At 49.9% G+C, this 27,504-nt stretch overlaps 2 protein-coding genes across 4 annotated transcripts in view; one reads left to right on the top strand and one right to left on the bottom strand.

Annotated features, from left to right (window-relative positions):
- The first annotated feature begins 866 nt into the window (after nucleotides 1–866).
- Pcsk9 (proprotein convertase subtilisin/kexin type 9) lies at nucleotides 867–17,881 on the top strand. 2 transcript variants are annotated; one of them, XM_041652500.1, is made up of 12 exons: nucleotides 867–1,331; nucleotides 4,330–4,521; nucleotides 5,615–5,750; nucleotides 7,564–7,697; nucleotides 7,900–8,041; nucleotides 10,274–10,470; nucleotides 11,278–11,461; nucleotides 12,261–12,434; nucleotides 12,644–12,792; nucleotides 13,301–13,478; nucleotides 15,151–15,332; nucleotides 16,637–17,881. In XM_041652500.1, exons 1-12 carry the CDS (start codon nucleotides 1,146–1,148, stop codon nucleotides 16,850–16,852), a joined length of 2,070 nt encoding a protein of 689 aa, XP_041508434.1. In that variant the 5' UTR covers nucleotides 867–1,145; the 3' UTR covers nucleotides 16,853–17,881. The 2 variants fall into 2 exon arrangements, with proteins under 2 accessions (XP_041508434.1, XP_041508435.1); XM_041652501.1 differs by having other exon boundaries at nucleotides 5,615–5,738.
- Nucleotides 17,882–20,602: 2,721 nt separating this feature from the next.
- Usp24 (ubiquitin specific peptidase 24) overlaps nucleotides 20,603–27,504 on the bottom strand; it is a 143,530-nt gene continuing 136,628 nt past the window's right edge. For both annotated transcript variants that reach the window (XM_041651379.1, XM_041651378.1), the window contains exons 63-68: nucleotides 27,126–27,192; nucleotides 25,895–25,973; nucleotides 23,910–23,985; nucleotides 22,434–22,520; nucleotides 22,046–22,156; nucleotides 20,603–21,491 (exon numbers count right to left, since the gene is read on the bottom strand). In XM_041651379.1, coding sequence (XP_041507313.1) covers nucleotides 21,429–21,491; nucleotides 22,046–22,156; nucleotides 22,434–22,520; nucleotides 23,910–23,985; nucleotides 25,895–25,973; nucleotides 27,126–27,192 — 483 coding nt within the window. In that variant the 3' untranslated portion in view covers nucleotides 20,603–21,428. The remainder of the gene's footprint in view (nucleotides 21,492–22,045; nucleotides 22,157–22,433; nucleotides 22,521–23,909; nucleotides 23,986–25,894; nucleotides 25,974–27,125; nucleotides 27,193–27,504) is intronic.

Consider the following 27,504-nt stretch of genomic DNA (forward strand, 5'->3'; position numbering starts at 1 on the left):
AGCTGACCTCACAGGCCTCCCTTTAACCCACTCCGGTGGGTTCTCTGGTATGAAGGACAGCTGCCTCAGGACTCCAGGACCTGGATTCCCGGAGCAGCGGCGGACTGCGATCCCAACGCCGTTTGGAGTCCTGCTTCCGAGCACAGCCTGGCATCGTGCCCTCCTTCTGCAGCACCTGCTATGATGCCAGAGCGACAGGCTTCGCTCAGCATCTCCTGCCCAGCGCGACGTTGGTGTTCACAGGAAGCTTGCTCCATTGAGTTCTTGGCTACAGTGTGTAAAAGGCAAGACAAAACAAAATAAAAACCCCCAAACAAGCAAACAATCCAAACCAAAAGGAAATCCTCAAACAGACACAGACTGAATCTTTGGATCACCCGGCTTGTGCTTACAATGGAGTTTACTGTCTGTGAGGTTTGAAATGTGGAGTCTTTGTAGAAACATCCCTGGAGGTGAGGGCAGCTGGAACCTGAAGAAAGCAGTTTTCTCCAGGTAGGCTATGGGAGCAGAAGGGTGAAGGCCAGGGAGGGGATCCAGGCCGGATGGAGTACAAAGTTTAGACAGGTGGAGAGAAGTTAGTGGGCAGTGAGGAATCTATATCTGACATGGACTAAGGTCATGGGTCACAGGGAGGAGGAGGGCCCAGGGGAGGCTAGTTAATATTGTTGGAGAGAGAAGTAAGGGGGTGGCTGACAGACCCCGGAAACACTGAAGAGGTGGGCTCAGCATGGCTCTGACTTGGCACCAGGGCTGAAGATGAGAGGCGGGAGGAATGTGGTAGGCCCGGCATACAGTCCAATTAGGATTTGGGGTTTCCTCCTCTCTCTGAGCGTCATTTGACGCTGTATGGGGAGGGCGAGGCCGAAACCCGATCCTTTAGTACCCGGGGCCCGTTAATGTTTAATCAGAGAGGATCTTCCGATGGGGTTTGGGGTGGCGTGATCTCCCAGCCCCGAGGCATCCAGCACCCACACCCTGGAAGGCTTTCGCCCCCACGTGGACTCACGGACTGCAGTCTGAGACTGGAGGGCTGAGCTGGGGCTTGGCGCCTCAGAGACATCACAGCCCGCAGCTCCTGAGCCCAGCGCTCCAAGTCCCGCGCGTCCACGTCCTTCCCAACACCGTGTGAACCTCTCCTCTCCGCGATGGGCACCCGGTGGCCGCTGTCGCCACTGCTGCTGCTGCTGCTGCTATTGAGCCCAGTGGGCGCTGGTACCCAGGACGAGGACGCAGACTATGAAGAGCTCATGCTAGCCCTCCCGTCCCAGGAGGAAGGCCTGGCGGATGAGGTCCCGCATGTGGCCACTGCCACCTTTCGCCGGTGCTCTAAGGTGTGGGCGAGGGGTGCCAGGCAACGGTGTGGCTTTGGGCTTGGGGTGGCGTTCTCCGAGGCTCTTCTCTGCGCATACCGTCTTCTGGTGATCTCTAAGTGCAGCCCTGGGGTACGGGAGACAAGACCCAGCGTGCAGCTGCACCTTGTGGCAGTGGTAGGGTGGGATAGGGGAGGCCATGTGCTAAATGCTTAGTTTTTAAGGTGTAGGAGGGAGAGGGAGCTACTGGTGTGGTCACGCAGAGAGGGTGTCCTTCGAAGTGAGGTGGCTGGGGACCGGGGAAGGCTGAGAACTCTGGTGCCTCATCTTTCTCAACTGAGTGCCAACAATCATCCTGGGTGTCTGTTGGGGGCTCTGTGGGCCTTGTACTAGGGAAAGGGTATCACAGCTGAATGACTTGGGGCACCAGTGGGTGAGTGAATGAGTGGGTGGGGTCAACTTCCTGGGCATATCTGTCCCTGACCCTGGGCCACAGGAAGCTCCTGCCTGATCAGGGTGGAGCCATTTTTTCCAAGTAAATCTTCCCAGGGTTCCACTCAGGTTCACTGCCTGTAAATGGACTTGGGCTTGGAGGCTAGAGTCGCTCACCTGGCTCTGGGGATCCAGTTACTTTGTCTTGAATTTTCCTGAAAAGGGAAGTGAGGGTCCCTTAGGTGACTACATCGGGGATCTCTGGATGTAACCAGGGAAGAGATCACTTGTGGGATTACAGCCGGCGGCAGTGTGACCACCTGGCCACATCTACTGGGGCAGAAGGCAGAATGGGCTCCCTAGAGCTACCTGGCCCCAGCCAGTGTGCGGGTGGGCTGATGTCAGGTTCTTAACTCAAAACACTCCTTACAATGTTCCCTGAACCCTGTACCTAGAGGGTAGAGGGGCATGGAGTAATAGAGGGCATTTTAGAGCCAGGCTTGCCTATAATCTTGGCTCTCAGGAAGCTGAAGCTTGAGCTATATAGCATGACCCTGTCCCCAAAGCAACCATCATTCGAGCTAACTGGATCTCCCAGGATAATGCGAAAGCACAGCTTGTAGGGAAGCAGAGGAAAGGCTAGCAGAAATGGCGTTGTCTTCTGAAGCAGGAGAAGAAACCAGCAGACTGGCAGTGAGGTGGAGCTGAAGGCTGCAGGCCAGGCTCATCTGCCTACTCCCTGCTTCTGCCTGAAGGGGCTGTCTGTCTGGTGGCTTCTCCTTGCACTGGTAGGATAGAAGCAGTTTGCATAGGCTGGATTACTCAGGTTAAAAGGAGCCAGGCATTTAATGGGTTCATCTCTTCCTGCTGAGTACCCTGTTTGGAGAGGTGAGTGACTGGCAGTGAATGGGAATCCGAGGGGGTCAGGAATGTCCAAAAGGCCACTCGTTCATTCATTCAGTGGAAGTTTTGTGGGCAGAAAATTTAGAATGAAAATTGTTTCAGCTAGGGATTTTCATCCAATCTTTGGCTTCCAGGAAAGCTCTGCTTCCATTGCAGAGGACCCCTCCACCCCAATTGTGCAGCTTTACACTGGGCAGAGGGCATTCTGCATGGAGCTTTGAAGTTTAACCAGGAGCTGAGCGAATGAATGAAGGTGGCGTGAGAGTTTTCTTCTGGAGAGGAAGTGGCATGGATGAAGGCACAGAGCTGGGGGAGGCAGAGGAGGCGTGAGGCTCACATGTCTGCAGCCCCTAGTCTGTCTTCTGAGGCGTGAGATCCCTTTATGGGTTACTGATGGTCCATCGGATCTGGTCTGACTCAAGGTTGTTGATAATCTTCAACTCGTCCCATCACTGTGAATGTGGCTGTGCAGACATTTGCTGCACTGACCCTTGAGCTGACTTCTCATTGCCTGTGTCTGCCTTTCTAAAGTGGTAATCACTGAAGAAGAATTAGCATTTTGGTTTTATGCTGTTCGACTAACAGTCTTTTTATGCCACCAAGTCCTGAACTGAAGGGGGTTAGCAGGTTTTAAACAAGTCCTGGCCAGCGTGTCCCAGTCATGGGGTACAAGATGATCCACTTCAGCTATCCCTCTCAACAGTTCCAGAGTATATGGAGATGTAGCTTCAGATGAGGACACGATACACCTAAAACCCTCAAGTGGGGATGGCGTTGTCTTCTGAAGCAGGAGAAGAAACCAGCAGACTGGCAGCGAGGTGGAGCTGAAGGGTGCAGGCCAGGCTCGTCTGCATACTCCCTGCTTCTGCCTGAAGGGGCTGTCTGTCTGGAGGCCTCTCCTTGCACTGGTAGGATAGAAGCAGTTTGCAAAGGCTGGATTACTCAGATTAAAAGGGGCCAGGCATTTAACGGGTTCATCTCTCCCTGCCCATGAGCTTGTTCAGAATAACACAAAGCATCTTTCTGCTGTTTTATGTGCAGTGTACACTATGGTGGCAGGAACCGTATGTGTTTATATATTCTAGCATTCAAAGAAATCCACTTTTTTTGGTAACCCCCCCCCCACACACACACACAGTGCTTAGCATCATGTACAATAAGCATATATGGTCACCTTTTTTGCTTTTGGTTTGACCCATGATTACCCTGGTGCCCTGGCGTGGGCTCCTTGTGTGCTTGCTAGAACCACATACCTCTCATTAGAGTCCCTGTGGTTTGGGTGCCACATGTTTCAATCTGCCAGGGATGAGTGCCACTCAAGATTCAACAGAAACGGGAGACTCAAGGCTTTCATCGGTGTTCTGCGGAGTGCGTATTTGGATAGTTCAGAGTCCAGAGCAGGGACAGAGAAAGCATGGAAAATATACATATTAATTATTACTCTCACCAGACGTACTCCAGTGACTGAAAGTCTCATGGCCACAAATGCACTAAGCTGCATTGCAAAGGCCTTTCCTGAGGCATTCCTTGGGCAGGCGGAAACATTGCTGCCAGGGAACTAAATGAAGGTCTATAGGAACAAACAGATAATGTGGGAAGGTCTATTCTGTGCATGCTACATGGGGTCACCGTGGGTCCACTGGAACTCTCATGTCCTCTGCTTCTCTTCCTCCCTGGGGACCAGGAGGCCTGGAGGCTGCCAGGCACCTACGTGGTGGTGCTAACAGAGAAGACAGAGCGGCTGCAGATTGAACAAGCCACCCATCGCCTGCAGATCTGGGCTGCCCGCCGGGGCTACATCATCAAGGTTCTCCACATCTTCTATGACCTCTTCCCTGGCTTCCTGGTGAAGATGAGCAGTGACCTGTTGGGCCTGGTGAGCTACCCTCTTGGGCATGGGACTTCCCAGGAGGGACGGGCTCCCGTTTCCATGTCTAGACTGACCTTAGTGAGTACCTATGAATTCTTTCTGGGTCCAGGAGGCCTCAGAATTTGCCTGGGAAGTTGAGCCATGGCACCTCAAAAAGTGCCATGGCCAGCTCGGTTTAACTTAGAGCAGAGGTCTCTGTCTCCCAGGACTAACTGTAAGCCAGATGTGGAGAAGGTAGCCATTATTTAAGGAGTAGTGGAAAATGTGGCTTTTTAAAAATACACACGCACACACCACATATATATATACACACACACAGGGATAGGTTGAGACAGTGTCATGCTCTATAGTTCAAGCTGGCCTTGAACTTATGGTTTCCCCAGGTCTGCCTCTGGAGTGCTTGTATTACCAACAGGCACCAACATCCCCACTGAACATGGAGTGTTTAAGCAGATGTTAAATGATGAAACTGGCAGAGAATAGGTTTCGGAGCCCTGGGGATACTGAGGCCCCAGAGATGTGGTGGTCTTCCCGGAGGGGGGCATGGAGAGGGGATGCTGAAGCATGGAGAAATGGCACGTTCCCCGAGGATGTGGCTGCTGTGAGCCTGGCTATGGAGCAAGGTACAGGCCCCCTCACTATCACACTGATGTGGATGCCTCCAGGTAGCTGAGCTCACTGGCGGCCTCTGCCTGGGAGTCCAGTGCTGTAATCATTTCAGAGGATAGGGCTGGAGGCAGACACCAGATGGTTAGCACTGCCGTCCTGATCTGAGTGTGAGATTTAGGTACTAAGATTCCTGACCGCCTCCTCGATGCTGGGCATAGCCTGACTCCCGGGTGAGATGTGGAGGCCAGAATCCTTCTGACCAATCCCATGGGTTCATCCACTCGAGTTACAGAGCACTGTGTTCCCTAGCCAGAGAGGAGTGAGGACACTAACCTGTGGTTTGTCTGGCTTCTGGGCCCCAGGAGGGAGACTTTGGGAGAATGTGGGTACATGCTGGTTAGAGACACAGACAAGCAGTTGGCTCAGGTTGTGGGCTGCAGTTAGCTGGGGGCTTTTGAAGCTAAGTGATATGGCTCTCTGGCTTCCATAGGCTTTGCAGCTGCCCCACGTGGAGTACATTGAGGAAGATTCCTATGTCTTTGCCCAGAGCATCCCTTGGAACCTGGAGCGGATTATGCCAGCAGGGCACCAGACAGAGGAATACAGCTCCTCCAGTAAGGTCCCCAGTAAGCCTCTCGCCTCCATTTGCTTTGTTCTGACCCCCTCCCCCGCTTGCTAGGGCTCCAGAGTCTGCACCGACCTCTTCTGTCCTCTTTGCATTGCTCCATGCAGAGTGCTAGGGTCTTTCCTTAAACGACCCTCCCTCCAGCTTCTCGTCCCCGTCGGCTTCATCCCCCCTCCCCATCTGCACAGGCCCCTCACGCTTCACTTCTCTCAGGGAAGAGGCTAAGCCTGACTGATCGGCTGTCTGTGGGATACCCAGCCCTGTAGCCTGGGACAGACCTCTCAGTAGTACAGACACAGTCCACTGCAGCTGCTCCCATCTGAATATCTAGTTTCCCAGTTCACCCTGCCCCCTCCCTCCAGTACCATCGGACGGCTGGAGACTCTCTGCATCTGTCACTCGGTCTCCTCCGCCTAGTGTGTCTTGTTTTCAGATAGAGGAAGGTGACCCGGGTCTGGTAGGATTGTGAGTGATACGGAGTCAGAAAAGCTGGCGGGTACCTGCTTTGGGAAAGAATCAGGTTCTGCAGAGTGTGACGTGTCTGTCCCCTGTGGGGCTTCTGGTCTGTAAGGAAGGTTAGTCTATTGCATAAATAGATGGAGTATGGATTATGTGAGATTGGTGAAGCCTTGTAGCTAGCTGGGAGTGTCTGAGCTTAGGCTGCATCCAGCCAGCCAGAGTGCCCCCTGGGGTGGCCACAGAGCTCTCCTGTGAGACACCTTGCCTTGCTCCCTTACCATACCTTCTAGGGACTGAAGTTGGCCTGAGGCCTGCTAGGGAGGTACTCTAGGACTTAACTGTGTCCCCAGCTCCAGGATGAGAATTTTTTAAAGATACCTTCATCTTTATTTCCGGTGTGTAAGTGTATTTTCTAAACGTAAGTCTATGCTCCATGTGCACACAGTCTCCGCAGAGGCTAGAAGCGGGCATTGGGTCTTCTGGAACTGGGGTTACAGATGGTCGTTGGCCTCTGTGTGGGTGCTGGGAAGAGAACCTAGTTCCCATCCAGGAGGAACAAGTGCTCTCAGTTATTGAACCATCTCTCTAGTCCCCAAGGATGAGAACTTTTGAGAGTGGCTGTCACCTTGGGCTCCTCCTTCCCTCCCCATCCTCCTAGCTCTCTCTCCTTCCATAGGAAACAGGTATGTGCTCTCCTCCACAGCCTCCCCACACCAAGCCTGCACAAGCATTCTCCCACCCCACCCCTTGTCTCACGCAGTGCTTACCTCCAGCCTTGTGCCTGCTTCTTGGAGACTCTCACCCTCTCGGGGATGGAAGGTGCAGGTGCCAGGTTCACAGTGAGCATCCTGTGCTGAGTTCCCGCCTGACCTCACTGAAGGAAGAAAGAGCCCTGGGCTTACCTGGCCCTGGATGGTGAATGTGTGGACTTGAGAGAGCCTCAGTTTCCTCTCTGGGAATGTGCCAACGAGGATGCCAGGCAGCCCTGTTGGTTTCTTTTCAGCCCCTGTCTCAGCGAGCTGTAAGAGGCTTATGCTTGGGAGGCTGGTTTATTTTATACTATGATATTATGCTTTGAATGTTCCTGTTGTTGGTCTCACATGGAACTAGATCGCTTAGCTCACCCCTGGATCTGTCGATTGCCAGCTACAGGCTTTGGGCAGCTCCCTCCCTGCTCTCTCTGTGCCTCACTCCTTGCGGTAAAATAGATTCAGTAGCATGTAGCTTGCAAAGATCATGGGGGGACTCCGTGAGCTGTCTGATATGTAGGGTGGCAGACAGCTCAGGACATAGCAACAACCATAACCCCACAACTATTCTCTCCCCTTCCCTTCTGCGAATGCTACCATGGGAAGATGGAAGTGGCCAGGTAGAGGTGTATCTCTTAGACACCAGCATCCAGAGTGACCATCGGGAAATTGAGGGCAGGGTCACCATCACTGACTTCAACAGTGTGCCTGAGGAGGATGGGACACGCTTCCACAGACAGGTGAGCGTCTCAGACTTCCACTTTGTCTCAGAGGTGAGCAGAAGTGCTCCCCACACACACACACCCGGCCCCGAGCATCCTGTCAGATCTGCCTGACTTTCCCTGCCATCTGTGGGGTGGGATGTCAGTCTGATCAGGCATCTGCTGATATATCATGGGGTGAGGAGAGTCCTCTCACATGATCCCTGTGTCGATTGAGCAGGCCAGCAAGTGTGACAGCCATGGCACCCACCTGGCAGGTGTGGTCAGCGGCCGGGATGCCGGTGTGGCCAAGGGCACCAGCCTGCACAGTCTGCGTGTGCTCAACTGTCAAGGGAAGGGCATGGTCAGCAGCACCCTCATAGGTGAGTGGCTCTCTGGGTTCTGTCCTCGGTGAGAAGGCAGCCAATGCTCAACAGGAACCAAGGTCTCATAGTCAGGCAGTCTCTGCTACAGTTTAGGGTGATAGAGTTGGTATGGTCCCAGAGATGAAGAATGCAGGGGGGACCGGAGGCTTGGGAGGGGCAGGGCTTGTTCCAGGTGGGTGTCTGGGTGAGTGCTCTTCCACTGTTCTCCACTCTTCCCCACCAGGGCTTTTACAGTGCTGTTTTTGTTTTTTTTTTTTTTTTTTTTTTTTATGATGCAGCATTAGACTTGCAAAGCCCTGGTGATAGAAGGTGGTAGAAATCGTCTTTCCCCATCCCTTTGCTTCCCACCAAAGCCAGGGCCCTTACTCGGCAGGGGAACTGCAACAGATCTTTCCAGACTTTTCTGCAGGTTACTCCATTAGTCCACTCCAGCAGGTACCCAGAGGGCTAGCACTTTGGGATGTAGGTAGAGGAAAGGGAGTGAGGGAGCACTTGGCTTATTGCCTCTCACTGTGCTGGGCACGTGAGTACACGGCTTGGCATATAATCCTGAAGCTGGCATGAGATGCTTGTTAAATGGCCAGTATTCACAGCCAGGGAGGGTGATTTGGCCAGGGCCCATAGCTGAAGCCTGCCAGCCTCTGGGGAAGGAGAGGCTAATTAATGGTTTGACTACAACCAACCTAGTCAGATGCTGGTCCTGAGCCGGCCCAGGCAGCATATGGGAACCAGCTTGGCCTATGAACCCTTCCTGGGCCTTCAGTTATTATCTATCTATCTATCTATCTATCTATCTATCTATCCATCCATCTATCTATGATCTATCCATCCATCCATCCATCCATCCATTGATTCTTCCATTCATCAATTCATTTATCTATTTTTATGAGCATGAATGTTTTGCCTGCATGTGTGTATGTGTACCAGGTACATACCTGGTGCCCACAGAGGTCAGAAGAGGGGGGTCAAATCCTCTGGAACTGGAACTACAGTTGGTTGTGAGTTACCACATAGATGCTGGGAACTAAACCCTGGTCCTCTTTAAGAGCATCAAGTGATCTTGACCATTGAGCCATCTTTCCCATCCCGTGCCTGGAACTTAGAGCACAGTCATTGACACACATTTAGATCAATAGCTTCTGTCCCATCAGTGACCTCTTGGGCCTGTCCCCCCCCCCTCCTTATTGACTAACCCCAGTCCGGCTTGCCACCCTGGAGGCCACTGTGTAGAACAAGACTGTTCATTCCCCGGAAGTCCTTACTCAGGTGGGGCTAAGCCTCTGGAGGACTTCCTGTGGGAGAATGCTCCCTGCTTCCAGGCCCCCACCAGTGTATAGAAAGCTCTTAGTGAATTCATTACAGGGCAGAGTGGGCTTAGCATGAGGGAGTTATTGCATCCACTCTGGCCGCATGATTCTCCGCATGAAGCTGCGGTGTAAGCACAGTTCCACACAAGCCAGGACCTGGTGGCCAGCTGTAATCACAGACGTCACCTACACACCTATGTCTACTTCACTGTCCCTACCTCCTCCTGGTACGATGGGCCTCACCAGCCAGCCCTTATGAATATGGTCCTGGACTTCAGTTCCTAGCTCAGCCACAGCCCCACAGGGACAGCTGGACCTAAAAGGTTCTGAGAGGTTGTCTTGGCTATACAGTGTGTGGCCTGAATGGGAATGAAGCTGTCAGGACTGGACAGCTAGGGTCTCCAGGTTATGGGCTATCAAGGATTAGAGCGGTGGGCCTTTGGTAGACTTGATCTTCACGCTCATTCAAAGCAGAGTGTCTCTGATGCCTAGTGGAGTCACATCTTTGGGGTGGAGAGTTGTGGGAGTCTGTGGTATCTTTACCTCCTGAGGTGATATAAACAGTATTAGTCCCTGTTTTATAGAGGGGGGGGGTTGGCAGCTTGAGAATGGGTGCCAGGGTTAATCTGGGTATAATAGTGTGATGAGGGGCCTCTGAGCAGGCCTCAGTGGGAGGTGGAGGTTTATGAAGCCTGAGGGATGCCCAGGAGGCTTGCTCATTTCTGGAGGACTAGGAATCTTCCTTCCGTGTCTCTCTCTCTGTCTCTCTCTCTCTTCTTCCTTTCTTTCTTTTGAACTTTCTATTCAACATCTCTTTTGATAATATTTTAATCTATTCTTTGACAGTTTCATGCATGAGGGAAGGAACGGGAAGAGGAAAGCACACCTCTCCAGAAGGGGACCTGGGCTTCTTTTTTTGCAGGCCTGGAGTTTATTTGGAAAAGCCAGCTAAATCAGCCTTCGGGGCCATTGGTGGTGCTGCTGCCCCTGGCGGGTGGGTATAGCCGGATCCTCAACACCGCTTGCCAGCACCTGGCAAGGACTGGGGCCGTGCTGGTTGCTGCAGCTGGCAACTTCCGGGATGATGCCTGCCTCTACTCCCCAGCTTCCGCCCCAGAGGTAGGTGCAGTTCTGTCTCCCCAGAACCAAGGGAAGGTGGCAGATGCCCCCCGCTCTGCTGGCTGAGCTCCCAGGGTTGAAAGTGGTTAGAGCTCCCAAGTGGGACCTTAGTGGGACTCGTGCCTTCTCCATCCCAACCAACTGTCCTGTCCAGCGCCTTAACCTCCCTCTCCTGTACAGCTCTCCACCCATAACTGACCCTAGTGAGACTGGAGGCTGCGGCCAGCCCCAAAGCCCACATGTAATGACCATCAGCATATCCAGCATGTCTGGGACTGTGACAGGTGCATCCTGGGAGGGGCCTCCCTGGAGGACCTGACAGTCCAGTGGGTCCATCTTCATCTGGGGGACACCTGCAGGGCAGTGGACTGTTAATGCTGGAAGTGTAGGAGTGGGAGGTACCTGTCCCAGTTCAAGCCTTGCTATAACTCAGCCTGCCCTCCCTGACCACCAGGGATTACCAGACTGATGGATTTAACATTGCCAAGGCCCTGCATGTCTCTTCCTCCTGGCCTGTCTTAGGCTTCTATACAGTACCATGCCTGAAGGGCAGAAGAACCGTCCCTCTTCAGTCTCTTCATTACAACATGGGCTCCACAGGGAATCAGGAATGGTGTCTGGCACATGGTGGGGATCTCTGGCCAAGGCGAAATGCCAGCGTTCCCTCCAGGAGCTGCCTTTCTCATGGGGGACGGCATTTCATCGGCACGCAAGGGGGCGTTTGAGTTGGCTAGTCCAGAGGCAAGATCTTCCTATCCCCATTGTGGCCCTCATCTTTCTCTGCCACCCACCTCCTCACCTTGCCAGGTCATCACAGTTGGGGCCACCAATGTCCAGGACCAGCCAGTCACCCTGGGGACCTTGGGGACCAACTTTGGACGCTGCGTTGACCTCTTTGCTCCCGGGAAGGACATCATTGGTGCTTCCAGTGACTGCAGCACATGCTTCACGTCACAGAGTGGGACGTCACAGGCTGCCGCTCATGTGGCTGGTGAGTCGCCACCCCGCCATCCTGCCGCCATGGACCTTTGGTGGGCAGCAGGATCTGTAACCTGACCCTCTGCGATAGTCTGAGCCCAAGGGTGCCTGTGGTGAGCAGCTCTCTGTCAGTGTGTCTGAGGAGAAGGTTCACCCCATGGCCACTTGGCACTTTTATTTTAGGGCACACCATGGTGGGGAGTATGCGGCAGAGCAAGATTGCTCTCCTCATGTGGTTGGAAAGCAGAGAGGGCTTTTGACTATGACACACCCCGTGACTATTTCTATTAGGATACATCTTCTCCTCCGATGACCAAGCCTTCAACATTTACGTTTTTCGGGGTTTTTTTTGGGGGGTGGGGGATATTTAAGAATCAAATTATCACAATGTCCTGAAGAACACTGGGTATACCAGGTTGCATGAACCAATGGAAGAGAAAGCAGTCAGGGCTGTCGGAGCCCCACGGAGGCACCTGTACAGCCTGGAGGTCAAGGAGGCCTCCTTGGAGGAGGGAAGTTTGATGTAGGGTTTGATGGACGGCTTCCCCTAGCAACCGCCTGCAGTTGCCAAGGCCCATAGGCAGGAGAGGATGTCTTCTCATCCGACTTTTCACCGAGTGAGGGGTTGCAGGCGTTTACATTCCCAGAGGAGTAGGTTTTATATGTGTGTGCATGTGTACATGAAATGTGTGTGTGTGTGTGTGTGTGTGTGTGTGTGCATGCAAGTGTTTGTTCCTTTTGTGTACACCTGGGCAGGAGTCCCACGGCTGGGAACGAGGGTCAGGCCACCTTCTCTCATTCTGCACCGCCAGGCATCGTAGCCAGGATGCTAACCCTGGAGCCGGAGCTCACCTTGGCTGAGCTGCGGCAGAGGTTGATCCACTTCTCCACCAAAGATGTCATCAACATGGCCTGGTTCCCTGAGGACCAGCAGGTGCTGACCCCCAACCTGGTGGCCACACTACCCCCCAGCACTCATGGGACAGGTGAGCAGGGTGGCAAGGAGGGCACGCTGTCCCCTTCCTGGTTCTCACAAGAGGGTTTTCTTTCCTTAGCAAGAGTTTAACAGCAGAAGCTTTGAAAGGGCTTGATGACATTTCCACGATGGTATTCCCGTGGGAAAACAGTGAGCTTGAAGGCCCTTCTTTCCTGCTGTCAGCATTCCAAAACCCTGCTCATCTAGGACTTGTTGCAGACGGGCAGCTGCTCTGCCGGACGGTGTGGTCAGCACACTCGGGGCCCACACGGACGGCAACTGCTGCAGCCCATTGTGCCCCAGAAGAGGAGCTGCTGAGCTGTTCCAGCTTCTCCAGGAGCGGGAGGCGACGGGGTGATCGGATAGAGGTACCTTGGCCCTGTTCATGTGTCTGTCTATCTCCCACCAGTCCTGGCCCTCAGCAGCTGCAGCTGGTTGGTCCCATCTTCAGGCTTAAAGGCGTGGTCAGAGATCCACATCCAGGGTGAGCAGTGCCCACTGGGCATGCAGTCAGGGCCTTGTGGTGATGGAACATTTTAAGAGCTGCTTCACTGTGCTGGTCTGTGGAGCTGGGGTAAGGGGTATGCAGATGCCAGGTCCTAGGGACAGCTTCTGTGACAACTTCCTAGCTGGGGCTGGAGCTGCTATGTCAGCCGCCCATTGTCTCCACTTGGAAGCAGAGTCTCGGTGTCTGGAAATTTTATGATGGAGCTACCTGGAGATGGAACAGTCTGGGGCCTGGCAAGCTCCTTGTCTCTATAGCCGTGGGGATAAGGATAATGCTGAGGGTTCCCAGGGTCCCAATTAGGTGTCCCTGTACCTTTGTCCCAGCCCTGTATTCTTTCTTACTGGTTCTTGTTTTTCTGTGGCCCTCAGACCACAGGGGGCCAGCAGGTCTGCAAGGCCCTCAATGCATTTGGGGGTGAGGGTGTCTACGCTGTCGCTAGGTGCTGCCTGCTTCCCCGTGCCAACTGTAGCATTCACACTACCCCTGCTGCCAGAGCTAGCCTGGAGACCCATGTCCACTGCCACCGGAAGGACCATGTGCTCACAGGTAGGAGTCCAGTGCAAGCTGGGAGAAAGAGGCTGTGCTTTTAAGTGCTTGACTCCAGAGCCTGGTCCTCTAGAGCCCGAGACCCAGGGCCCTTCTTAAGCTTTGCTTCCATGTAGTGCAATCCTCTTCCTCCTCGGGTTCCTTCTGCAAGAGAGGGGTGGAGGCAGTGCCTCCTCGGGGGTGATTATGGCTGGGTAGGATGGTGCATAGGCTGAGGGGGCCTAGTGTCACCCAAGGGAAGGTTCTAAGGCCTGTCTCCAAGGGGGCGACTTCACTTGGAATTCTGGCACTCAGCAGGGATCAAGCCCTCTTATCAGCCCCGTGCTTGGTTTCTTCACCACGAAGTGCAAGGATGCGTGCCAAGCATGTTAGCCTGGTGCTGGGACAAGGTACATTAGCTGTCCTTCTCATCTCACTGCCCCGCCTCTGGGCGAGGGAGCCAGAAACATCCCCAGGCAGTAGTAGAAATCACAGGTTGAGTGCCATTAGGTGTTGGTGGCTCTCAGGTCAGGAGGCTGAGCAATCCCGTGTGGATAGAGAATGTGGACCACATGTGTGAACCACATGAAGGGGTCCCTGGGAATTGCTTGCTCAGGGACAGATTCCAGTGGCCTACAGGCTGGGGAAGCCACTGAAGGTCCCAGAGTGAAGGGTGGGGTGGGCCGAGCTTTGGCACAGAATGGATGTGCAGGGGGCAGATGAGGCCAGTGGGTGACTGCAGACTGGACTAGGCAAGGCTCCCTAACCATGTTGGTTGCACTTCTGTACTGGGCTCTCTTGGCTTTGGGAGTGTCAACAGCTAAGCCCCAGGACAGGTCTGGAGCAGTGAAAGCCTTTGACCTTCTCTGTCTGCAGCCTAGCAGAACTGCACTCCCCAGTGAAGGAAGCTGCCCCTCCAGGTGGAGCGGCTCTACTGAGGTCCTGTAGCCAGGATACAGGGCCCTCCAGTCCCGGACTCTGTAATATGCAGTCTTTGCTGTGCATCGTTCTATGTGAGGACTTCACACATACTGCCTAGATTCTTCTGCTTGCAATGTTACAAAAGGGAAACTGAGGCTTGGTATAGCTGAGTGTGACCTCTATCTATGATTTTGTAGCTGGTGGTGTCCCTTACTTCCAAGACCAGAGGGGGTCTGTAGGTGTCCCAGGCAGATCTGGGTTCATGCCTTAAATTTTGGTGGTAGGCTGGGGAAGGAACTCAGAGGCTCTGAGCACCTCAGGCTGAGGAGCCCTGTCCCATCCCCCAGCCCCCTTCTCTGGGTGAGAAGACCATGCTTTTCTTTTCTTTTTTAAAATATTTATTTATTTATTATGTATACAATATTCTGTCTGTATGTCTGAAGGCCAGAAGAGGGCGCCAGACCTCTTTACAGATGGTTGTGAGCCACCATGTGGTTGCCCGGAATTGAACTCAGGACCTTTGGAAGAGCAGGCAATGCTCTTAACCACTGAGCCATCTCTCCAGCCCCTGACCATGCTTTTCTTAAGAAAGCAAGGCTCCAAGACGTTGAATGGCTCTGCCAAGGCCACCCAGATGGTCAGTGGCAGAAGTGACAATCCAGGAATCCTGTTGCTCAAGCCAGCAACATCTCTTCTACTCTGCGCTGAAGTAGACAGAAAGACAGGAGGTTCACAAAACCCCAGTGTCTGAGCTGGATGCCCTCTGTTCTAGGCTGCAGCTTCCACTGGGAGGTGGAAGACACCGGTGTCCTGCGGCAGGCTGTGCTGAGGTCCAGACATAGGCCTGGCCAGTGTGTTGGCCACCAGAAGGCCAGCGTCCACGCTTCCTGTTGCCATGTCCCAGGCCTGGAGTGCAAAATCAAGGAGCATGGGATCTCAGGTCCTGCAGAGCAGGTGAAGGGGTTGGTGGTGACTGGGTACCTGGGTCTCGTGGGATGGCTGCCACCTGTCCTGTGTTGCTGGTACCCCGTGCTATTGTGTGTCAGGGTAGGTGGCGGGTGAGCCAGGCAGTTTTTACTGTGGTACGGACAGTACGTGTGTGTTCGTGCATGGCAGGCAGGGCTGGTTTCGCTCTTGTCCAGATAAGCAAGGCTCGTTACTCACCCTGCTCCTCTTCGAAAGCATGCATGACCACGGAAGTGGGAAAGAAACACAGTGCCTGAGCGTTTTCTGACCCAGCCATTATTAAGGCTGCTGGGAGGCAGCTGGGGCAGGGACTCTGCAGAGTCTGGACACAGAGCCATGCAGGTTGACTCAGGGACAGCTAACTGAAGATTGAGGGAGGGAAGAGCCCTGGGAAGAGGTCCTGAGGCCTGACAGCTGGCCTTTTGGAGCCTAAGACAGAAGGCTCTGTGGAGCGGGGCGGAGTGGGGCTGGAAGATGCGCTGAGGGGAATCTCAGTTCTCACTTTATCTACAGTGAGCATAGGTACCCTGTGGCTGCCTCCCTACTGGTCCTAGACTAGGTAGAGGTTCCAGCTAAGCGCACCAGGAGTGTCCATTCTGGTGGGAGAGGACAGTAAACAAAGTTACAGAGTATCAGGAGGATGAGATGGAGTAGGATGGAGCAGGAGGAGTGGTGGGGTTGAGGCACCCATGGGATGGATGGAACCTTCATCAGGAACAATGTTTCTGGCAGAGGAAACAGCCAAGGCCAAGAAGGGTGACAGCAATGTCTTGAGTGACAGGATCATCCAGGCCAGTAGGGCAGGGTGGGACTCAGAGGTGTGGAGGAAGGATGGGGTGGGGGCTAAAGCACCAGTCAGACCTTAGGGATTGCTGCGTGATGCAGCCATGTAAGGCTGAGTATGCTCTGACCTGGGGGCTGACCAGGCACAGTTCGCTGCACTGGGAAGAGGTGGCAGGAAACATGCAGTGGCCCAGCCTAGGAGGTGAGAGCCTAGGCTGGGGTGGGAGATGCGGGGAGACTGCAGGTCTGGAGATGGGTGTGGGTGAGGAGGAAGAATGGGTTTGATGTTTCCGTTGAGCCTCTCAACAGTTGGTGTTAGCATTAAATGGGATGGAAGCCTGCAGCGGTGCTGACTTTGAGGATGTGAAGGAGGCCGAGTTAGCTGTCTGTCCTGGAAGGAGTGTGTGTTGGTTTCTGTTGGGTGTCGCCCTATCTGGGTCTGAGAGGCTGTGGAGTTTTGACAGCCCCCAAGTCCCAGACACAAGCTTTCTTCCTCTGGACTCTGGCAGGTCACCGTGGCCTGTGAGGCAGGCTGGACCCTGACTGGATGCAATGTTCTCCCTGGGGCATCCATCACTCTGGGGGCCTATGCCGTGGACAACACGTGTGTGGCAAAAATTCGTGACACTGATCCAGCAGGCAGGACCAGCAAGGAAGCCACAGTAGCTGCTGCCATCTGCTGCCGGAGTCGGCCTTCAGCCAAGGCTTCGTGGGCTCACCAGTGACAGTCTCAGGCAGGGAGGGTGCCTGCCGCTGGGTGCAGATATACCTGCCTGGCTCTCCTGTGGCTAGCCACGGGTGGAGAGAATCTGTCTGGGAGAACTTGGTGTCTCACCCTGGATACCCCTTCCTGGTGTACGTGTAGGGAAGCCCCTCCCTCATCGTGGGGCCTGTGCTTGGCACTCTGCCATCAGTGGTTGTGGTTGGCTCTGGCCAGCTGCTTTAGTTACCAGAGCCTGTAGGCACTTGCTGCAAGGGTTGAATTCAGTCCTCAGGCCTCCAGCGTATATTTATCCTGTGGGAAGGTAATGAGGGAGACCCTTGGAGGTTCAGGGACCAAGTGCCAGACTGGGGAATTGAGTGTGAAAGTTGCTGAGACCCCTTACAGCCTGCTCACATTGGAGATACTATTTTGGGATCCCTGATTAAATTCGGATCAGTTCTGCATACATCTAGGGGTGATGAAGAAATCTAGCCAGTAGTGGATCCAACTGTGAGGCCATGGACATCGTCCAGATGTCATCATCTGTTGTACCCCAGGCTTTGGCCCTGCTCAGGCTAACTGGCTGTAAGCTCCCAGCTGACTTTGCACTTGAGAGTCACAAGGTGCTTACCCCACCTTACCCCATCCCCACTACTACCCCGCACCGGAAAGACCGGCAGTCTTGCTTTGTGGAGGAAGAAGACAGGACCAGGGAGGGGAGTGCCTGGTGATGTCACACAGCCAGTGGTGTCAGGACATAAATCCAGAGTGGCTGGCCCTGAAGCTATGCCTCTTGGGAGTACCAGGCTGGGCACCTATTTCTGAAACACATGAGACAAGAGGACAGTCTGTGCTTCGGCAGTTTGTCCTTGGACTGCTCCGTAGGGCACAGGCCCTTCCCATGGCTACCACAGCCCCCACTCACATGGACTGTGAGAATGACTATGCCAAGGCCACACAAGATGACAAGACCACCTCTATCCTCTCAGCTTCTTCTGCCTTTTTACAGTAAGCTTTCCCTACTCGTGTTGCTTTTGTAACTTGATATTTATTCCGGGTTTTGTAGTTTTTATTACGTGGTGAGTTTTCAGAATAAAAGCAGTTGATGTGACTACCTGCACCCGACTGTCTAAGGGACTGCCTGCTTACCAAGCGCAACCATCTGCCGGGTGCTGGTGTGCACAGGCCTGTAATGGGAACGCTCTCCTTGTGACCATTCTAGGAATGCAGTAACTGTCTTCCTGTAGCCTCCTGACTCCTCAGAGTCCTGGTACTTTGTCTTGGAGAACCTGGTTCCCTTGGGCATTCTAGATTCTTGTGGCTCCTGCCCACCAGCACGCTCAGTTCCCAACACCTCATCCATCTCTACCCAGTGAAGGTACAGGACGCAGCAGAGTATATGGACTCATTCGCTCCCAAGTCTGTGGGTGTTTCTCGGGCAGACCATGGTTACTCCTGATCTGAAGTGAAGCATGCTCTCAGATCTCTTCCCAGTGTGTAATGTGCAAACATCGCCCTCATCTTAAGCAAAGTCTACGTCTATATAGCAAACAGATCTGCCAAAAATCTCCCAATTGTTTTCTGAACTTTAGTGTCATGTGTGGAAAGCACTCTAGTTGACGGATGCTAATGGCTCAAATGTCAGAATGGTGTTTTGGCACCAGAGCCACTGGTACTTGTGCTTTCAGCCCAGCTGAGATCTCTGCTGTCCCCTACATGGCAAAGGACCATATGCTGGTTGGTCAGAGAGCCACACGTGGACAGATGGTTGGCAGGCATTCACCAAGGATTGGGAGGAAGGGCTTGGCCTGCAGGGAGTGGAAGATGTAGTACTAAGGGGATGGGACCCATGTGAACAATGTAGGCCACCAGGAATGACTGACCAGAACAGGAAACTTAGCTTGAGACTCCTTCTGAAAGCTGAGGCTACAGGTCCTGAGCCCATGATTGCTTTCCCTGTCCAAGTGGTGCACAGAGATCTTGGAAAGAAAAATCAGCGAAGGCCGGGAGGACACAGCCCCTTGCAGCGTGGCCCTCACTCTCTGCCACCTACGCTGCTCCCCAGTGTCCCTCCCACAGCCCATGTGACATTCAGAGAAAAATGTCTGTGAGACCCCAACTCTACATTTTTGAAAAATTTATTTCCTACTCTTAGAAGCTAAGAACTCCACCACACATGAACCAAATTTTGAATCCAGAGTCTTCCCTAGTTTATCTACTTCCTTTTGAAATTTTATAAACAAGATTTTGTACACAAGAGGTAGCAGAGGAAAATTCCAGTCTGCTTGTTCCAAGCTCAAAAGATGCTGCACACGCCTGGGTGTTAGCAGGGAGGGTGGGGCAAGCCAGGTGAGTCTTGTGGCTCGAGCTCTGGGTTTTGCGGCTACTAGCTGCTGGCAACCATGAGCGTCCACCTGGGGAGCTACAGGCAAGTTTCCTGTGGGAGGCTCATCTGTCTGTCCCAGGATGCCTTAGGAGCAGGAGAGCAGTCCTGAGGTCAGCCTGGACTGCAAGAGCTTCTTGAGAACACACAGCGTTGAGTCAATTGTGCAATTCCTGCTTGATTGCGGACCACTGTAAAAGATTATAAAAACATCTTCATCCAAAAATTGGCAGTAAAAAGGACAACTCTTCCAAGGCAAGCTTGCCATAATTGTCACTTTGTGCACTACATTTTAAAAAGTCCTCATACGTTAGTGGACTGCAGCTGTTAGAAATCAAGTGGTTACTGGTAACGTGGGAAAGATGTTCAATGCAGCAACACGGGTAGAAGATGGACCAAAGTGTACAGTGCCGGCGATCCTGACGCAGCTTTATGTGAGGACAGCAGGTGCAGGGGCAGAAGGCGTCGTTTCCATAGGAAATAAGGGGACTGACTAGAAGTGGCAATTTCACTCCTGAATTCGGGCTCCTGAGTGCAGTTGCCGGCAGAGATATCCCATTGGTACCATCGCCAGCATTTCAATACATGTCCACACAATCTTTCTGCAAGCACGGGTGTGAAGAGATGGTGAGTCGGAAGGGAACAGTGGGACATGGATGTTCAGGTATTCAAATCAATTTTAGACCTTCACATTCAAAAATTGTAAGAACACCAGAACCTGACCAAATCTGCCACTTGCCTCTGTTTCCCTGAGGACACAGCTCTGTTCTTCCATGCTAGCCTTTCCTTCTTTGTGAGTGACCAAAGCTGGCACTGGCCTGTGAACAGCGAATGAAGGGTCCCTGAAGCACACAGCAGGGAATGCCACCTGCCTGCCATGTGTCCCCACAATGCAAAAGTAACCAAAAAGGCACTTAGGGGCTGGCTGTGCCTCTCTGACTTGGCAAATCTAGCTGACAGTGGCAGCCTGGCACCTCCAGAGGCTCCTTTTGTTCTGTGCATGGCAAGTGGAAAATAAGGCAGAACATGTAACTAAAGGTGACACAAGGAAGAAACTGAGCAATTCAAAATACAACATGAAAAGAGCACAGGGAATGGTTGTGTAACCCCAGCCTGAATGAGTGACTGATACCATGTTGGCAAACACAACGAAATGGATGGTATCTAATTATTTTTTTTAGTTATTTCAGAGAAAGTAAGTTTTAAATCTTGCCTTTTCAGTATCAGTCATGTCAAGGAGAAACAAAGTCTTGGATTCTTTCTCTGTAGTAAAATTATGATCAATTTCACAAAGCAGCAGCTCCCAGCTTAGGTATTTAACTCAATATACAATCGATACAAGGGCCACAGGAATCATGTTTAAGTAAAAACAAATGATTGCAGATCACATGACTTAAGACTAGTTTATTCAATATGTCTCCGAGCATTAAAAAGGTAATTTTATGAAGTCAAACTCAATAAAATTATAAAGTGCTTTTAATTTTGTTGTTTTAAAATTTTATTTTGGGAACAACCCATCACTTTTCAGTGACTGATGTCAAAGAATGCACCCTATACTTCTAGAGAACATAGCTTTTTTGTTTTGTTTTAAATTATTGCTCTTTTCAATCTTGAATCAGAAAATACCTTAAAGAGCTTAATAATGCCACAATTTCTGATACTAGTAACATGTCATCAAGATCTAAGATTATGCTGAGGGCTCTTAACTAGACAAAACCAGAGATTCTGTACAAAGAGGGAGACATATTAAATACAAAGGTCTGTGTAAACCAGATTCAATTACTATTTTACAATGAAAGGACTTTTACCACATATCTTTACATCATTCTAAATTGGATATTCCTATTCAATGTTACTGCAGATTAAAAATTTCCCTCACATACCTAAAAATATAAAAACCAAAGGATCCTCCCCTAACAGCCCCCCAACACAGAGAAAACTTCCCTTCATTCTCACTCTCTATGTTCATGTATCAGAAGTTTGCCACCTGCTTTATTTCCTGAAGTGTCAGTGCACATATAATCCGGGGACAGCTGATCCACATGCCAGGATTCTCCCACTGCCAAGCAGCTCTCTAGTGACTAGAGAAGGCTTCCCTTCAGAACACATGGTCCTCCATCACACTCCTGGTTCAAACTCCAGGCTCTTGTAAGGGCTTCAAGGATGAGATTCTGGTTTCTAAAAGGTGCTGAGCTTCCCATCTGGGCACACTGCTCTAAGGGTCAACATCATCAAGGTCACTTCTTAATTCACCAATCATCATGGGAGATTCTGAACCCTAAGGCAAAGAAAGGAAGTTAAGGTTCCTACAATTAAAGTTAAGAAGAGTTTCCCACACTGACTTCCTTACTTGTGGTCTGTAATTTAAGTATATCCTCATTGAGCAACTTAGTTCTACTTATTAGAAGGTAATAAAACACAATGTTATTTACTCTTCTGGCAATTTCTGATTATGCAAAACGTGTGCATTTGTATGGTCTTACTCAGTCACTAAAAGAACCCCTGGACTGGCCTCAGTCCTACACTTTCTTCTCTACACCCACACAGGCAGACTTATATTTGGACTGACTGAGCAATGGAAAAAGCGGGGGGGGGGGGGGGGGGACTGGACACCAGTGACACTTGACTTCATGCCAGGCACTACCCCTGCTGGGTCGTTCCTGAGTCTACAATTGGGTTCTGTAATCTCATGCCTGGGGACTGACCTATTTGAACTAGGGCTGAGCTGGTCTATCTTTATCCCCACTCTCTGGAGCAGGGTCTCTTCTTTCTTGATCTTTGAGATGCTTAGGAGCAAATGTCCCTTCAGCCAAAGACAGGCTCCTATTGTACCTGTTGTAAGTGTCTCTCTCCATTCTCGTTGGCAGGGCTGCTCTCTGAGCCATTGCTGCTTCCTGATTGCTCTTTTTCATTCAACAAAGCTGTGGCGTATGCTAATGTGTCCTGTAGAGATTCAAACACCAGAAGATAAAGTAGCAACCAGTGACAGCACTTTCCCCACATTGCCAAAGCATCCCACAAGCCGTTGTCCTGGGAGACCTGCCCAACAACCTGCAGCAGCGCTTTTCTCAGACAAGCGATCTATTCCCATTGGGTTTGAGAACACCAGCTCATGTTCATACAAAAACCCAAAGGCTGCTTCTGTATCTCTTTCCTGAGCTGTGGTTTTTAAGAACCTGGCATAAGGGTTTCAAAGCACGCCAGAGCAGACACCCCTCACCTGAGCTGAGATGGTTCGCTGAAAGGTTTTTCCAGTTGAGGTTTCGTTAGAGACATTGCTCTGTGGAGTCCAATAATGCTCTGACATCTGGGATAAAAGGCCAAGCAGAGGTGACAAGTAAGCCCCCATGAGTACACAGTCCTACCTTACACACCGGAGTCTAGCAGCCAAAGGTACAAGTCTACTTAGACTTCTACCACCTCAATTATCATGGGGGATTATCCCCCAGTTTCCAACAGGAAGATAATGCTTCTTAATTGGAGCACCAGCCTCCAACTTTTCATCTCCGGAGTTAAGACAGATGTTAAGCAGTACCCCCCATTATGCATGGATGTGTTTCCCATACTTTGTTATTTGTGAACAACCACGGTTCAAACATATTAAAAGGAGAGTTCTAAAAATAAGTCAAACTGTGTGCTGGTGTGAGTACTGTGATGAAAGCCTGCACTGTCTCACTGTCACTCCAGACACAGCCACTTGTCCAGCCAGGTTTCTACCCTTTATGCGCTAATGGCTCAAGCATCTCTCCGCTGGTAACATATGAGAATTACAACAGTCACGTGGCCTTTTTATACCACCCATCTCTTCATACATACGTCACATCATTTCCCACCCCCACGAGATGCATTAGTACAGTATAGATCCTTTGATTACAGTATACTGTTATCATTTTTCTAAGATATTCTGTCTCCATTTTATCATTATTATCATTAATCTCTTACTATGCCAAATATCCAACTAAATTTTATCCTAGTTGTATGTATCTAAAAGAAAAAAATAGCATATATAGGCTCGGTACTGTCATCCACTTGGAGGCATGTCTTAGATCATAAACCTTTGGGGCTGGAGAGATGGCTCAGTAGTGAAGAGCACCTGCTGCTCTTGAGTTTGGATCCTAGCATCACCAAAGTTTGGATGTGACACCCTCTTTTGGTCTCCACGGGCACTTACAAGCATGTACATATACTCACACACATGTACATAAATAAAAATAAAATCTTGACAACAACAACAAAAAACCCAAAGTCCTGTGAGAATGTGGGGGAGAGGGTGTAACCATATTAAGACATAACTTTAATACTTGCACGTATGTACTGACTAAAGAAATGTTTGAACGGCTAGAGAGATGACTCTGTGATTAAGAGCATGTATTCCACTCATGGAGGACCCAAGTTAGATTTCTAGCAAACATGTCAGACAACTTACAAATGACTACAACTCCAGCTCCAGGGGATCTGATATATCTGACCTCCATAGGCACTAGCGTGCATGTGTGCGTGTGTATGTGTGTGTGCGTGCACCCATACACACAATAAAAATAATAACAATAATAAAATTGATCTAAAAAATATTTGACATCTCAAAGTATCTTGAGATCATTCTATGAGTCAGTTTAAGGAAAAAAAATCTTTTTCCAGGTAAGGTGTCGTTTTAGAGCCTATGCTATAGAGCTGGGAAAGCTCAGAATTCTAGTACCTTCTTCTGCAACCACTGCACAGCCCAACTCCAGTGATGGGAATTCTCCTTGAAGTATTCTTTAGCAGCAGGACACCTGGTGACCAAGCATATTATTACAAGTCAAAATACTTCTTTGAAAATATTCTTGTTCAACTACATTTGTACTTGAAACATGAGTGCCACTTTTACTAAAACTAATTTTCCTTTTATGACTGGACAGTAAAGACCATCATCTGTTTGAACTCCAAAAGGCAGCAAAGGCAAATACAGTGCCTAGTCTCACTATCTCTAACTCTTATCAACAGCCCTGCTAAAGTTCAGAGCTGGAAAACTAAACAAACCCATCCAACTATTAATAAACTGTATATTTAATATGTAATCTTTTTATATAATCAAACTAAGCTTTAATTTTGTGTTAGAAGGGAGAATGAGATTTTTGGGGGAATACTTTTAAAGCATGCTTGGGAGCACCTCTCCTCATCTCCACTCTACTTGGCTTCTTCTATCACTGTCCTTCTCTGAAGACAGCCCTGAAGATGATGTTGCTGTTGGTGTGTGCAGACAGGACATGTGAGGACACTGACAGCATGTAGCTGCTGGTAGGGAAATGCCATTGGTCCCAGCACTACTTGGAAACAACCATTTTGACATGCTGATATCAATTCTAATCAAGGGACCTGCAGTTGGGGTAGGATAACACCTGTGTATCGAGTATTATGTCCTCTAGTAAAATACACTATTTCAAATTACCCTAATTCTCTGTTTAGGAAGTTCAAGCACAACAGATTAAGCCCCATAAACTTCTCATTCTTATTCTGATACAAGTCTAAGTCTTATTCTGATATAAGTCTAAGAATATTTCTATGCCCACAAAAAAATGATGATTCAGTGCATATACAATAGAGTTACTAAAGTCACTGACTTTGTTTGACTATGGACTACACCAGGTTAGATTAGCACCACTGTAAGTTCCCAACATCAACTAAAGAATGACACATGGAATGTGGCACATAACTACAGTAATAGTCTTTAAAAGGAAGGAAGTTCTAACTAGAGCACGGACAAACCTTGAAGATATTGCACTAAGTCAAGCAAGGTAGTTGTGAGGTACCCAGAGTGGCCGAATTCATGAAGGTAGAAATTAGAATGACTGCCAGTGGCTCAGGGAAGAAGGAAGTGGGGAGTCAGTATTCAGTGGGGGTTCGGAGTTTTAATTTTGGAAGATGAAGGGATCTAGAGATGGATGGTGATAAGTACAAGCTTTCTTTAAAAATTTTTCAATTATTTATTTACTATGTACGTGCCATGGCACACAAGTATAGGCCTGAAAACAACTTGTGGGAGTTGGTTCGTTCCTTCTACCAACACAGAGGAGCCTCCATCACTGAACTGCACGGACTGTGTATATTCAGCAAGGTCAAGGTAACATGTACTGTCTATCGTGTCGTGGTTAGAAAGCACCTCCACTGTGAGGTCAACCTCCAAGTCTAAGTTTAGGTCTAAGATGGTGGGTGTGCCACTCAAACCATCTGTGATCCGGCATCTCCCCAAATCCAGGCTGTTTTAAGGATCATGAAGCAGAGAAAACAAAACACCTGGCATAGAATTGAGGTTTGTAAGTGCTCTATTGATTCAGGTGACAAAATTCTGTCTCTTGAGAGACGTTCAAATTAGGGACTTTGGGCTCAAGGAGCTGCTGGTTAATGAAAGCAACTTTGGGAAAACTCACCAAATGTTCCCGAGGTTTTCAAACCCACTTGATTCTTACCCTTCTGATATAAGGCTAGGGGAATCCCCCTTTTCTCCTTTTTGAAATTCTGGACCATCTATTACTTTTCTAACATTCCCCCTTCATTTCCTTTGGAGAGACAATCTGAATAGGGTCCCGTAGTTCCTAAGCAAGCATGACCCCAAATCTGTGAGATTCTCTCAGGCCCCCAAAACAAGGCAGTTCCCACACCACAGTGAAACCCATGTCCTCTGAACTCTAAGTCTGTACTCACTTCTGAGCAAGAGTGACGAGGAATTTGACACACTGGTAGCAGCGACTGCTGTCCACATGGTTGCTGTGGTGCATTAGCGCTGGAGGAAGACAAGATGCGTTAACAGAAGGCCCGGAGAGGCTCAAGTAATAGTGATGCTCTTGTTCTGGAAATAAGTTTGATAAGTGGGTAGGGGACAACTACCTATTCAACAGAACCACGCAGATTCTAGTATTTTACTGTGTTGAGAACACATCTGTATGTAGTAGAACTGGAAGAACTACAACTTCAACCGGATGGTATTCAAAACTCCCCCAGACGGCTACCCAGACAAGAACAGTTACAACTATCTATCATTTGATAACGGAAATTTATGATATTAGTTCTATGTAACAAATGTTTCCTATTTTCTCTTTTAGCAATTTAAAAATAAATACTTATTCTTACTTGACATGTGTTTATGCTTTTAGATTCCAGAGGACCTGGTATGGCTGATGCTATGATTACAGTACACTACCCCAAACTGGGGCTTAGAAACCTTTGAGCTTGTAGCTCTTTTCTGCCTTAAATGGTGGCTCTTAGGTTCCTATTAATGCTGCCATGTGCTGCTTGAGGATGGGGATATATTCTGAGAAATGTTTTGTAGGTGAGGTCATTGTTGTAAAGATCAGGGGAACTTATACAAAGGAGAACAGCTATACCAGCCATAGCGACATATCTTATGTAACCCTATCTTAGATATAATCAGTGACAGATATGTTATGTGTGCCATGAATTCAAAGTATCTGTGATGAAGGACAATTTTACTGAACTATTTCTAAGGCAGTGTATTAAAGCTAAATCAGATTTTTACAAAACAAAGTCCAGACATACAACATGGTAGACAATGGACATGTGGGTCAAATGACAATCATACTTCATGTATCTGACAATACTTAGGTCTAAGGTGTTAGTTTTTCTTTCCATGGCTGCTGGGGAAGGAAAAGATTTCTGTCACCAGAAAAACCTCCTTAGCTCTTAGAAAACTTTATAGTATTCCTGAACCTTCCCTGACTTGGGAACAAACCCTAGATTGTACCATACTGAGTGGAAAGACAGTCTCCTGGTCAGGATGAGGAACCCAGTGACAATAAGAAGACTTCTAATGGAGAGGTCATCTAAGTCAGGGAGAGCAGAGGGGCCATGCCTGCTGGAACAGAGCTTATTTATAAATTTATAAATAAGGCACTTGTTCCTTAGCTGGCATACTTACCTAGTAATCCATTTTCTGTCTCAAATACAAATTTGATTCGCTCTACTTGTATGGGATCTTCAATGACCTGTCAGAGGAAGGAGACAAAGTTAGCAACTGAGAGCAGCAGCCTGTGCAGAAGTTACTGGTGTTCCCCACAGCTCTACTCAAGAAGCTAGTTTCTACAGCAGGGCCCAAACACTAAGGGATGTTATGATATCACTAAGCATCTCAAACACATCTGTAATTCAAAACCAAAATATAAAAATTTTAAAGAGCTATTCATTTCCTATATATGTGTTGCTAACAACTTTATGCTGAGGGCTGAAGACAGATGGTTTGTGATCCTAAGGACACAGGATCATTTTTAATTTATTTAGCAAAAATGCATTTTGCTTCA

The sequence above is a fragment of the Microtus oregoni genome, unplaced genomic scaffold (genome assembly GCF_018167655.1).
Source record: "Microtus oregoni isolate MIOR12 unplaced genomic scaffold, Mior012 000005F_ref0000423, whole genome shotgun sequence".
Taxonomy (NCBI): Eukaryota; Metazoa; Chordata; class Mammalia; order Rodentia; family Cricetidae; genus Microtus; species Microtus oregoni.

Bases quoted from the DNA above. Each gene is read 5' to 3' on its own strand.
- Pcsk9 (XM_041652500.1), top strand. From the start codon at position 1,146: ATGGGCACCCGGTGGCCGCTGTCGCCACTGCTGCTGCTGCTGCTGCTA. The intron at 1,332-4,329 runs GTGTGGGCGAGG...CCTGGGGACCAG, and splicing joins CCTTTCGCCGGTGCTCTAAG to GAGGCCTGGAGGCTGCCAGG. The intron at 10,471-11,277 runs GTAGGTGCAGTT...TCACCTTGCCAG, and splicing joins CCCCAGCTTCCGCCCCAGAG to GTCATCACAGTTGGGGCCAC.